Here is a 13294-nt window from a genome sequence, read left to right on the forward strand (position 1 = left end):
CATAAGCCAGAAACAGGGAGTTTATAAACAATCAGAAACTGGAATAATAAACATCCCCATTTCTAGAATACCAATTTCAAAATTAGTATTTTGAAGCAGTTTAAAAGAAAGACAGAATAAGACTGATAATAAACTATACCTATTCCTCACTTATTGAATATCCCACTATCCAACATTCCACACTTAGGACAATAGTAAAAAAAATCTATTATTCAACTATTTTGTGCATGGCAATAATGAACAAGTAGGTGGAAAGCAAGAGTAAAACTGGCTGTGATGGTTAAGGTTACGTTTCAATTTGGCTGTGCCATGATTCTCATTGGTTTGGCAGTTGAGTAATGATACAAATTAGCAATTATGTATGATGTAATTTCCACCACTAGTCTGTCCGTTTGTCACACTGTGGTGGCTTGTGTGTTGCTTTGAGGCTGGAGGTTGTGTCACTGGTATTTCAAATACCAGCAGGGCCACCCATGGTGGGTTTCAGTGGAGCTTCCAGACTAAGAAAGACCTGGAAGAAGAGGCCATCCAATTCACAAAAAATTGGCCAGTGAAAACCTGATGAATAGCAGTGAAACACTGTCTATTACTGGAAAACTTTATGAACAGCCCTGAAACATAGTCCGATGTAGTGCCGGAAGATGAGCCCTTCAGGTCGGAAGGTACTCAAAACATGACTGGGGAAGAGCTGCCTCCTCAGAGTAGAGGTGACCTTAATGATGCAGATAGATTAAAGCTTTTGGGATCTCCTTTTGCTGAAGTAGGAGCTCTGGTGGCATAGTGCCTAAGGCATTCAACTGCTAACCAGTGGCTGGTGGTTCAAACCCACCAGCCACTCCTCGGAAGGAGGGTTGGGCAATCTACTTCCATAGTGATACTGCCTTGGAAACCCAAGGAGGGGTCACTATGAGTCGGATCCAATTCGATGGCAGTGCGATTCGTTTTGTTTCATTTTTATTTGCTGATGTGGCATGATTCAAAAGAAGAAAAGCTGCAAACATCCATTAATATTCAGAACATGGAATGTACGAAGTATGAATCTGGGAAAATTGGAAGTTGTCAAAAATGAAAATGGAACACATAAAGATTGGTATTTTAGGCATTAGGGAGCTCTGGTGCAAAGGCTGGCAGTTCAAACCCACTAGCCATTTCTAAGAAGGAAGACCGGGAAATCTATTTCTATAGTGATACCACCTCCTAGGCATCAGTGACCTGAAATGGACTGGTTTTGGCCATTTTGCATCAGATAACCATATGATCTACTATGCTGGGAATGGCAAATTGAAGAGGAATGGCATAACACTCATCACCACAAAGAATGTTTCAAGATCTATCCTGAAGTACAATGCTGTCAGTGATAGGATAATACCCATATACCTAAAAGGAAGACCAGTTAATACTACTGTTATTTGAATTTAGCACCAACCACCTAAGCCCGATGAGGAAACTGAAGATTTTTACCAACTTCTGCAGTCTGAAATTGACCAAACGTGCAATCAAATTTGTTGATTATCACTGGTGATTGGATTGGAAAAGTTGGAAACAAAGAATCACTGGTAGTGGAAAATATGGCCTTGGTGATAGAAATAAAGCTGGAGATCACATGACAGAATTTTGTAACACCAATGACTTATTCATTGCAAACACCTTTTTTTAACAATATAAATGGCAGTGATATATGTGGACTTCACCAGATGGGGTACACAGGAATCAGATCAACTACATCTGTGCAAAGAGGCGATGGAGACACAATACCTTCAGTGAAAACAAGGCCAGGAGCTGAATGTCGAATAGACCATTAACTGCTCATATGAAAGTTCAAGATGAAGTAAAGACAATTAAAAGAAAACTATAAGAGCTAAAATATGACCTTGATCACATCCTTCCTGAATTTAGAGACCATCTAAAGAACAGAGCTGATGCATTGAACACCATGAAATAAAACCAGAAGAACTGTGAGATAATATCAAGAACATCATACTAGAAGAAAGCAAGAGGAGAGGTCATTAAAAAGACAGGAAAAGAAGAGAAGACAAAAATGGATTTCAGAAGAGACTCTGAAACTTTCCCTTGAGAGAAGAGTAGCTAAAGCAAATGGAAGAAATGACCAGATAAAAGAGCTGAACAGAAGACTTCAAAGAGCAGCTCAAGAAGACAAAGTCAATTATTATAATGAGATGTACAAAGACCTGCAATTAGGAAACCAAAAGGGAAGAATATGCTCAACATTTCTCAAGCTGAAGGAACTGAGGAAACAATTTAAGCCTCAAGTTGCAATACTGAAAGATTCTACGGGCAAAATATTGAATGATACAGGAAGCATCAAAAGAAGATGGAAGGAATATAGTCACTATATCAAAAAGACCTGCTCGATGTTCATCCTTTTCAGGATTTGGCATATTATCAAGAACCAATGGTTTTGAAGGAAGAAGTCAAAGCTGCACTGAAGGAATTGGCAAAGAACAAGGCTCCAGGAATTGATGGAATACTCATTGAGATGTTTCAACAAACAGATGCCATGCTGAAGGTACTCACTCGTCTAGCCCAAGAAATTTAGAAGACAACTACCTGGCCAACTGACTGGAAGAGATCCATATTTGTACCCACCAAAGAAAGGTGATCCCACAGAATGTGGAAATTATCAAACAGTAACATTGATACCACATGCAAGTAAAATTTTGCTGAAGATAATTCAAAAATGGCTGCAGCAGTATATTGACAGAGAACCTCCAGAAATGCAAGCTGGATTTAGAAGAGGACATGAAACAAGGGTTATCACTACTGATGTCAGATGGATCGTGGCTGAAAGCAAAGAATACCAGAAGGATGTTTACCTGTCTTTTATTGACTATGCAAAAGTATTCAATTGTGGGGATCATAACAAATTATGGATAACATTGAGAAGAATGGGAATTCCAGAACACTTAATGTACTCACAAGGAACCTTGTACATAGACTATAAGGCTGTTTGTTCTAACACAAGGGGATACTGCACAGTCTAAAATCAGGAAGGGAGTGAGTGATTATTTGTTCAATATACAGATTGAATAAGTATGTATCCTTTCACCATACTTATTCAATATATATCTGAGAAGCTGGTAGTGGAAAATATGAATACAGTATAGAAAATATGAATAATGTGGCATCAAGATTGGAGAAAGACTCATTAACAACCTGTGATACACAGATGACACAACTTTAATTGCTGAAAGTGAAGAGGACTTGAAGCACTTACTGATGAGGATTAAAGACTACAGTCTGCAGTATGGTTTACATCTCAAAATAAAACAAAAATCCTCACAACTGGACCAATAAGCAGCATCACAATAAATAGAGAAAAGACTGAAGTTGTCAAAGATTTCATTACTTGGTTCCACAATCAACACCAATGGAAGCAGCAGTCAAGACATCAGATGACATATTGCACTGGGCAAATCGGCTGCAAAAGACCTCTTCAAAGTGCTGAAGAGCAAAGTTGTCTCTTCGAAGACTAAAGTGTACCTAACCCAAGCCACGGTATTTTTAATTGCCTCATATGCATGTAAGAGCTGGACAATAAATAAGGATGACCAAAGAAGAGTTAGTGCCTTTGAGTTGTGGTGTTGGCAAAGAATACTGAAAGTACCATGGACTGCCAAAACGATGAACAAATCTGTCCTGGAAGAAATGTAGCCAGAATGTTCCTTCGAAGAGAGAATGGTCAGACTTTGTCTCACCTGCTTTGGTCATGTTGTCAGAAGGGACCATTCCCTGGAGAAGGATATCATGCTTGGTAAAGTGGAGGGTCAATGAAAAAGGGAAAGGCCCTCAATGAGATGGACTGACCCAGTGGCTGCAATGATGGGCTCAGTTATAACAAAGATGGTGAGGCTGGCACAGGACTGGGCAATGTTTCGTTCTGTTGTATATAGGGTCGCTATGCGTTGGAGCCGACTCGACAGCACCTAACAACAACAACAATGATGTAATTTGGTGGTTATGTAATGATGTAGTCAGCCTTCATTTTATGATCTGATGTGTTCATCCTCCATGTTCATATAATGCCAATTTTCTCATAACTACCTGGTCATTAGAACCTAACTAGGTTGATAAAGTGAGGAGTGGTGTAATGGCTTTACAGATAAAACAATGAGAAGATACACAACTTCTGGAAATGGTGTTGTGAAGAGGTTGGAGATTCCCCTCTACAATCAAGTATAAAATTGGACTACTGTCAACAACAAAGTTTAAGGGCCCTGGAAGTAACCGAAAAGCAAACAACTCAAGAAACATTTATTCTTGATAAACAGGAAAGAAGTCCTTTACTTACTTTGTAACTCAGCATTAATCAACCGTGATGCCCATCCTACTCCTAGAAGCATTCTTCTCTATGATCATTAAATTCTAGATTCCTCAAGGTTCACCCCATGCAATGGTAAATTTCATCATTTTAATTTTTTGTTGTCCTCCCTGTCAGAGGATTACATATACCTACCCAAATCCATGCGACTTTCATTGACACACAAGAAAATATTCCCTCAACCCACAAATGACAATAGGCTTAGCCATGTGACTTGCTCTGATGAGTGGAGTATGCGTAGAGGTGTTATATGCCTGTCCAAAAAAAGCCATCATGTCATCTGGATATTGCTCTACATCCTCTCTTACATACAGGATGTGTTCTAACTAGATTTTGCTCCTCTAGCCTGAATCCATAATGAAAAAGACATGGGAAAGAGCCCTATTTGACCCATGACCAACACATGCTGGGTAACATTAATGAGAAATAAACCTTTGTTATATTAAGTCATTAATGTTTTACGATTATTTGTAACCTCAATATAACATTATTAATACATGGATCTTATTATTCTACACTTCCCTACCTTGAAAATCTAACCTTTATCCAAAGCTGGAATTACCATGTATGTACACGTAAATAATATACTTATATTTCCAGCCTAAACATTTCCTTCGAGCTCTAAGACCCACATATATAGCTACTCAACTAACATTTCCTCTTAGATATCTCAGAGACACTTTAACTCATCATGTCTAAAGCTACACTTACCATTTTCTTCTCTAAACTAGTTCTCACACATTTCCACATCTTAATAAATGGAATCATCAAACATTAAATTGTACAATTCAGAAATCTAGAAGTCACTGTTAATATTGTATAGATAATCTCCTTTCAATGTTCTCTGTTATCAAGGTTTTCCTATTTTTGCCTAATACCAGGAATGAAAAATGCCTGGAAATATTTTTATTGGGATCCTGTTAAGTTTTGAAATTATTCTAGATAGAAAAACATCTTTATGGGAGTTAGTCCTTCTCTATGAGCACAATACATAGTTTCCATTAATCAAGTCTATTTTCTATAAAGATTAATCCTAAATCTGTTCAAGATTTCTATTGCTCTTAATCTCCATTAGTACCATTCCAATCAAAGCTATCGTTATTTTTCAACTTAAGTACTGCATAGCCTACTAACTGGTCTACTAGTATCTACTCTTTTTCTCAGTCTACTCCATTTACCAGACTATCATTCAGAGTGACTTTTTCAAAGTACAAATCCAATCATGTCACCTTACTGTTTAATAAAACAATTTCATTGGTTTCTCATTGTACTTAGGATAATGATGATAGCCTAAAAAAACTGATTCCTATCTGGTTCTTCAGCCTCAATTTTTTACCAAGCACTTACTCTTTTATTTCTGTTCACAATGATCTTTTTTTAGTCCCCTAGCCACTGAAGCTTTATAAATGCTATTTCCCCTTTGGAGTTTGCAGATGCTCTTTCCCCATCTTTTGACTTAGTAATTTCGTATTCATCTTCAGACTTCAAAATAAATCACAGATTCTCAAGATGTCTTTTCCATTCTCCTTGACCAGATCATATTACCTTAGTATATAATCTCAAAGCACTATGTGAATCTCTATGACATTTATCACAGTTCCAAGTATATTAAGTCTTGTGATATTGTTAATACCTATCTCCTTCAGTACCATTAAGTCTCCATGAGGGCTGAGATCATTTATCATTTTGCTAATTTTTTATTCCTGACATAGTAGGGTTTAAGTAACATAATAGGTATATATTCACACCCTCCTTAGGAAGGATGTTTAAATTCCTTCTAGTCATTTAAATCTAGCCTATGTACTGTGTGAAGGAAGAAATACAGAGACAGTTGTCAGAGGGGCAGACTGTATTAGATATGGCTTGCTATTCACTAAAATTTGTGTTCCCTCTTCTGCAGTATAAAATTACTGAAGAATAGCTGCCTATGTAGGTTCTATGTTTGCTAGCTACCCACTTTCCCTTATGGAATCTACAATCTAGAATGAAATAAGTAGAAAGGAAAATTATGTCCTTAACATACTAGTCCATGTAAAATCACCAATAATTTTATTCTGAAAAGTCCAAAAAGGTACTCTGTGTAAAAAGACAGTTGTAGGCAAGTGAGAATGCTAAAAGTGATATAAGTCTACAGGAAATCACCATGAATTTCACAATTTTGCCTACAGCCAATTTTCTTCTAAATTCTACTAAGATGGCTTCCTATTTCTTTTAAACAGGCATCTTCAGTTTTGAAAGTTATTATAAAATTCTTTTCCCAAAAAATCGTAGGACTTATGGAGAAGGAACTGGAAGCAATGCACATCTGCATGTCTAGCAGTGCAAGAAAGAAAGGGGGCAACAGAGATCCAGGGAGGCAGGCTGAGAGGTCCCCGCCCCTGCCCCCCAGAGTCTCTTCCATCATCTAGAGATGGGGATAATAATTCCTGTTGGATTTAGAAGGCTGCATATAATCTACTGATACAATCAATATTTCAAAAGCTTTGCAGTCAGAATTCTTTATACAAATAAAAGTTGATTTCATTATTCTGTTTGTGACACTAGTGAAGAAATAAATACCGAAAGAAAGTGTTAACCTTATTAAGGAGGCAAAACGGGGAGAAAGAAAGTTGGTGAAGATTAACAGAAAGGTTGAAGTAGAGACTTCATGGAATTATCCCACACTTTGTAGAACTTCTAGCATCCCTGCCCAGTAAATATCAATAGCACTTCCTACAAATCATTTTAGTAACAAAATAAACCTATAAATGTCTAAATGCTGCCTAGAGGATGAATGATACAATTTCTATTGACAGCAATGAATGTCTATTATATACGAAGCATATCTGGGACTACACATGGGAAAGAAGAAGCCAATAATCCAGGGAAGAAAAATGGTAAAACAAGAAGGAAATGAAACTAAAAGAATATGGGAACTTATGAGAATAGCTGATTATTAAGCTTCCAGGTGAAAAGAGTTTAATTTGATCAAATAATGGACACAAACTGAGCAATCTGAAATTCGAAAAAAGGGGGAGTGTTGATATAAAAGGTATAGAGAAGTAGGAAAGACAAAGGAAGAATGTTTATGAACCATTATCCTTCATTATATACCCTTCACTCAAGCCAGATAAGTAGTTTCTCTTTTCTCCCAACATTGTACTTATTTCAAACTCAGAAATTTTTCATGTTGCTTTCCTTGTAAGGGTGTTCTTCTCTCTCTTCCTTTGCCTATAAAAATATATATTTCTCCACAGAATTCTGGTGTTATGGACTGAACCCTGTCCCAAAAATACATGTGTCAACTTGGCTGGGCCATGACTCTTACTGGCAGTTATATAATGATGTAATCATACAGTGTCTTCTGATGTGATCAGCCAAGCAGGTGTAAAAATATTAGGATGAGATACAACACTCTTAATCACATCACAGCCCTGATTCCAGGTAAGGGGAGTTTCCCTGGGATGTGGCCTGTAACATCTTTTATAAGAGATAGAAGGAGAGTAAGGGCTCCCCACTCTGGGAACCTCCTAGACCCAGGAAAAAACTGATGCCAACGCATCTCCAAGGCACAATGGACCCACAGACTTTGAAATGATACAAGGACCTTGTTCCAAAGCCACAGGGAAAGAAAGCCTGCCAGTATAGCCAGACAACTGAATTTGGACTTCTAGCCTCCTAAACTGTGAGAAAATTAATTTTTGTTTGTTTAAGCCACCCACTTACATTATTTTTATTAAAGCAGCATTAGATAACTAAGATATCAAGCAAGGTCTAGCAAATTTTCTGCAAGAACTCCCAGGTCCATGGCTCTTCTAGAAATCCTACAGTGCTCTATTACCTGAATGTTTATTATACAAGCACTAAATGCCTATAAGAAAATTCTCCATTATTCTTATCAACAGCAGTTCATGTATGTGTGTCAACTTGGCTGGGCCTGGTTGAGTGGCTGGGCAACTGGTGGTAGTTATTCCCCATAATGAGACTGGCAATCAACTCCAAGGTGGGATCTACCACAAGCATGTATGTGAGTAGCTGCCTTGGGGATGGATACAGTCTGCTTCCCAAGGAGAAACCTTGGGAATGGTCTCTAGCCTATGGCATGCTTGGACCCTGCATGTAGCCATGTCAATGCTCAGCAGCCTGCCATGCTCTGCCGACCTTGGGACTTACAATGGACTTGAGAGTTAATGGCCTGCCATGTGATTTGATAACATCCGGACTGTGCCTTTTCACTCTGTCAACCTTGGGGCTTCTCAGCCTCAGCAGCCAGCAGCTGTCTGAGTTAAGAAACGCTTCTAGCTCCAGTGAGCCAGGAGCAGGAGGCAGAGCTGGGCCCCAAGGCTGAGGGACTTTCACCTAGCCCCCAGAGCCTGGCACTTTGAACCTGGATTTAAAGCCTCCAAATTGTAAGAATAAACTGTTTTTTACGACCACCCCATTTGTGGTATATTTCTTGTCAGAGCAGCACTAGATAACCAGAACAATGTATTTCTATGAAAATCTACCTCTTGGTACTGAAATAACCCTGTGAGCTTGTTTTTCAGCCACTGCCCTCCAAACAAAGTATGGATGACCAACTTCTACTCTAACCTTACAACTGAAGAATAATATACAAGCAGAAATGTGAAAGAAATAAAGAGGGGTGAAAATCTAGTTCTTTCACGGAATTCATTTGGAAAAGAGGACTCTAAATATATGCACCTATCTTTAAGTGGTTCAGCGGTCCAGACAACTTAGAAATGGATTGTAGTTACCTTAAGATTACTTCCTGGAAACATTATCCTTTTTTCTCCATTCTGTATTTTTATATATTTGGTTTACTCAGCCCCCTGTGCAAATCATCTACTCATTCCACATATGTATTTTGAATACACAGTACGTGTCATACAATGTACTGTTGCTGTTAGCGACCCTATATACAACAGAATGAAACACTGCTCAGTCCTGTGCCATCTTCCTAACTCTAGCTATGCTCCAGTGCATCTTTGTAGCCACTGTGTCAATTCATGTTGTTAAGGGTCCTTCCCTTTCTCACTGGCCCTCTACTTAAAACAGCATGATATTCTTCTCCGAGAACTGGTCCCTTCTGACAGTATGATCAAAGTATGTGAGATGAAGTCTGGCCATCTTTGCTTCTGATGAGGATTCTGGCTATACTTCTTCCAAGACAGATTTGTTCATTCTTCTGCCAGCCCATAGTATTTTTAATATTGTTTGCCGAGATTCAATTCAAAAGCATCAATTCTTCTTTGGTCTTCCTTATTCATTATCCAGCTTCATATGCATATGAGCCAATTGAAAAGACCAAGGCTTGGGTCAGGTGTACCTTAGTCTTCAAAGTGACATCTTTGCTCTTGAACACCTTTAAAGAGGCCATTTGCAGCAGATATACCCAATGTAATGCATGATCTGATTTCTTGCTTGCTGCCTCCATGGGCGCTGATTGTGGATCCAAGTGAAATGAAATCCCTGTCAACTTCAATCTTTTCTCCATTTATCGTGATGCTTCATATTGGTCCAGTTGTGAGGATGTTTTCTTTATATTGAAGTATAATCCATAATGAAGGTGCTAGTCTTTGACTTTCATCAATTAAGCACTTCAAGTATCTTCTCTTTCAGCAAGATTGTGTCATCTGTATATCACAGGTTTTTAATGAATCTTCCTCCAATCCTGATGCCATGTGCATCTTCATATAGTTCAGCTTCTCAGATGACTGGCTCAGCCTACAGATTGAATTAAGTATAGTGAAAGGATACAACCTGACACACATCTTTCCTGTTTTAAAATCATGCAACATTCCCTTGTCTGTTAGAACTGACTCTTGTTCTATACACAGGTTTCTCATGAACACAATTAAGTAATGATATGTCTTTGTAATGTTATTCATAATTTGTTATGATCCACACAGTTGAGTGCCTCTGCACAGTCAGTAAAACATTAGGTAAACATCCTTCTGGTATTCTTTGCTTTCCAAAACTCACTGCCGGTGACTCAGATCTGACTCATAGTGACCTCTTCTTGGGTTTCTCAGGCAGTATCGCTACGGAAGTAGAGCGCCCAACCTTCCTCCCAAGGAGTGGTTGGTGCGTTTGAACCGCTAGCCTTCTGGTTAGCAGTGAAATGCTTTAGGTACTAAGCTACCAGAGAGCTATCTCACATCAACAATGATATTCTTCATTCCACACTCTCTTCTGAATCCTGCTTGAATTTCTGGCAGTTCCCTATCAATATATTGCTGCAACTGTTTTTGAATTATCTTCAGCAAATTTTATTTGCATGTGATACTAGCAATGATCAGTAAGCAAGAATGATAAGGTCTCTATCATCCTGAATCTTGCAGATTAGTAAGAAAAACAGGCTTTAAACAAATTTGAAAGTAATTATATAATTATAAATTGTAGAGTGTGCTTTGAAGGAAGGAAATGTACAAAAACAGGTTTGTCCTTCAGGTAGGATAACTAAGGCAGCTGCACATGACCCTACACAGAGCAGAGATTACCCTTTGACTTAGTGTGTGTGCACGCAAGTACATATGTACATTGCACATATTAGTGTGCATATATGTGTGTGTTTCAGTAAATTCTCCATGCTAGGGTGGCACTGGACTGGATGAATTATGCTAAACCCACACCCTTCCAGAGACAGACTTAAATAAGGCTATACTAGTGGTTCTCAAATGCCAATCCCTGCATAAGTGGCAAGTGAGCTCCTTAAGAATCATCTGGACACCGTTCACAATAGAAATTTCCAGTCACCATTCTTAGCAATTTCAATTTAATAGACCTGGGATGAATTTTTACAAAGTTCTGACATTCTGGTGGATTTGGGCCCCCAGTCACATGGTTCTTTGAAATTCATTACTTAGCTATTCCATGTTTCTTTTAGCATACCCAAAACATGGCTAAGTACTATGTTATTCAGTATAAGTAAAGACCAAATAAATTGTTTTCAAGTAAGTAAACAAAGACATTATGAGGAAATTTCCCCCCCCAACTAAAATGACACATTATCAAGAAGCTTTCACTTAGGGACAGAGGGACAAACTGTGAAGCTGTATTTCTCAAAATGTAGGACTATTACTGGTATGGCCTATGATTTTATATGTACCCAAATTAATTTTTTATGATAGATTATTTTACATGGCACACAGATATACACTAAATAACCCTGAATCACACAGGAAAAAATGAGTTATCTTTTCTATTCTCTTTCAATCCTTCTTATTTTATTTTAAGGAGCAATCCTCAGCTAGCTATTGGTATGTCTTTTATGCCTATCATTGTTTATCTCACCTTTTTAACAAATACAGAGACTCCCTCAGAGTCTTTAGCAAACAACAGCTATCTAGCCAGGATTTAGGAACTTTGTTTGTTTTCACTATATTTTGGAAGGATGTTGTTGTTGTTGCTGTTACTGTTAAGCGCCGTCAAGGTGACTCTGACTCATAGCAACCCATGTACAAAAGAATGAAACACTGTCCGGTCCTGTGCCAGCCTCATAATCCTTGCTATACCTGAGCCCATCATTGCAGCCACTGCATGAATGCATCTTATTGAGGGTCTTCCCATTTTTCATTGACCCTCCACTTTACCAAACATGATATCCTTCTCCAAGGAATGGTTCCTTCTGACAAAATGACCAAAGTAGGTCAGATGAAGTCTGGCCATTCTCACTTCCAAGGAGCATTATGGCTGCATTTCTTCCAGAACAAATGTTTTCAGTCTTCTGACAGTCCCATGGTACTTTCAGTATTCGTTGCCAACACTACAACTCAAAAGTATCAACTCTTCTTTGGTCTTCCTCGTTCATTGTCCAGCTTTCATATGCATATGAAGCCATTAAAAATACCACGGCTTGGGTCAGGCGCACCTTAGTTTAGAAGAGACATCTTTGCTCTTCAGCATTTTAAAGAGTTCAAAGCATGTGATACTGATTTTTCATTTACAAAAATTAGATAAATAAAAAGAAAGTGAATTTAAAGAAAATAGTATAAATGATAGTAGACATGGCAAAAATTATGAGGGTGCTCTGTGAATGAAGTTTAGAAATAGCACTGGATGTAATATATGAATCAAAGTACCAATCAACTGCCCCTCTCTCTCTCTCTCTCTCTCTTACACACAGGTGTGTGTGAAGACACACACAAAATAATTAATACAATGAATAATCATAAGCCAAAAATACTTCATAGGAAGACATTTAATGAATAGCCTATTCTACCACTTGATGAAGTAGTCAAAATAATTACATTCTATAATATGGCAATTATTATGTGTATGTTTCTATAAAAAAAATACTGCAATCTCAGTCTGAGTATACATATAAAGAATATACTTATGCTCTAGTCTGAAAACCAGGACAATTTTAATTCTATAATTTATAAACTCTTCTACACACCTTATAATCCTTGGGTCTGTAGCAGCCATGATGAGAATGATCTGAAAAGGATGTACAAAAGAATTAAGTATAAATATTCCATACAATAAAAAAAAGAGTATTTGGTTCTATCTTTGGTTTTTGCTATTACTACTCTTTCTGCAGTTAAAATTCATAAAGAAGTTTTCAGAAATATTCCAAAATCCTTCAGTAATACTGCATAAACAAAGCTGATAAGCCAACCAATTAAATCTATATCAGTTTTTCAGTAATTAAGTGATTTCAAAAATATTACTTTCATTAGAGTAAAGATATCAGAATATAGACTGGAATAATTTTTAGTTGATGAACCAATTTCTCTACATGAATGACCCATTTTAGTTGAAAGCCAGTTTGTGATATAATTATATAAACACACACAGAGATGTGATAGGTATAAGGAGTTCTGGTGGCAAAATGGTTAAAGCATTTGACTGCTGTGGTAGTTATGTTTGTGTGTCAGCTTGGCTGGGCCTGGTTGAGTGGCTGGGCAGCTGGTGGTAGTTATTCCCCATGATGAGACTGGCAATCAACTCCATGGTGGGATCTACCACAAG

The 13294-nt window shown here is 37.8% G+C and overlaps 1 protein-coding gene across 1 annotated transcript in view; it reads right to left on the minus strand.

Moving 5' to 3' along the window:
* SPATA6 (spermatogenesis associated 6) overlaps positions 1–13294 on the minus strand; it is a 217009-nt gene that overhangs the window by 103605 nt on the left and 100110 nt on the right. Inside the window, exon 9 of the mRNA XM_042781773.1 lies at positions 12720–12760. Within this exon, the coding sequence (XP_042637707.1) occupies positions 12720–12760 (41 nt within the window). The remainder of the gene's footprint in view (positions 1–12719; positions 12761–13294) is intronic.

Source organism: Orycteropus afer, unplaced genomic scaffold (assembly GCF_000298275.1).
Source record: "Orycteropus afer afer isolate SDZICR_OR568_19922 unplaced genomic scaffold, OryAfe1.0 scaffold00169, whole genome shotgun sequence".
Classification (NCBI taxonomy): Eukaryota; Metazoa; Chordata; class Mammalia; order Tubulidentata; family Orycteropodidae; genus Orycteropus; species Orycteropus afer.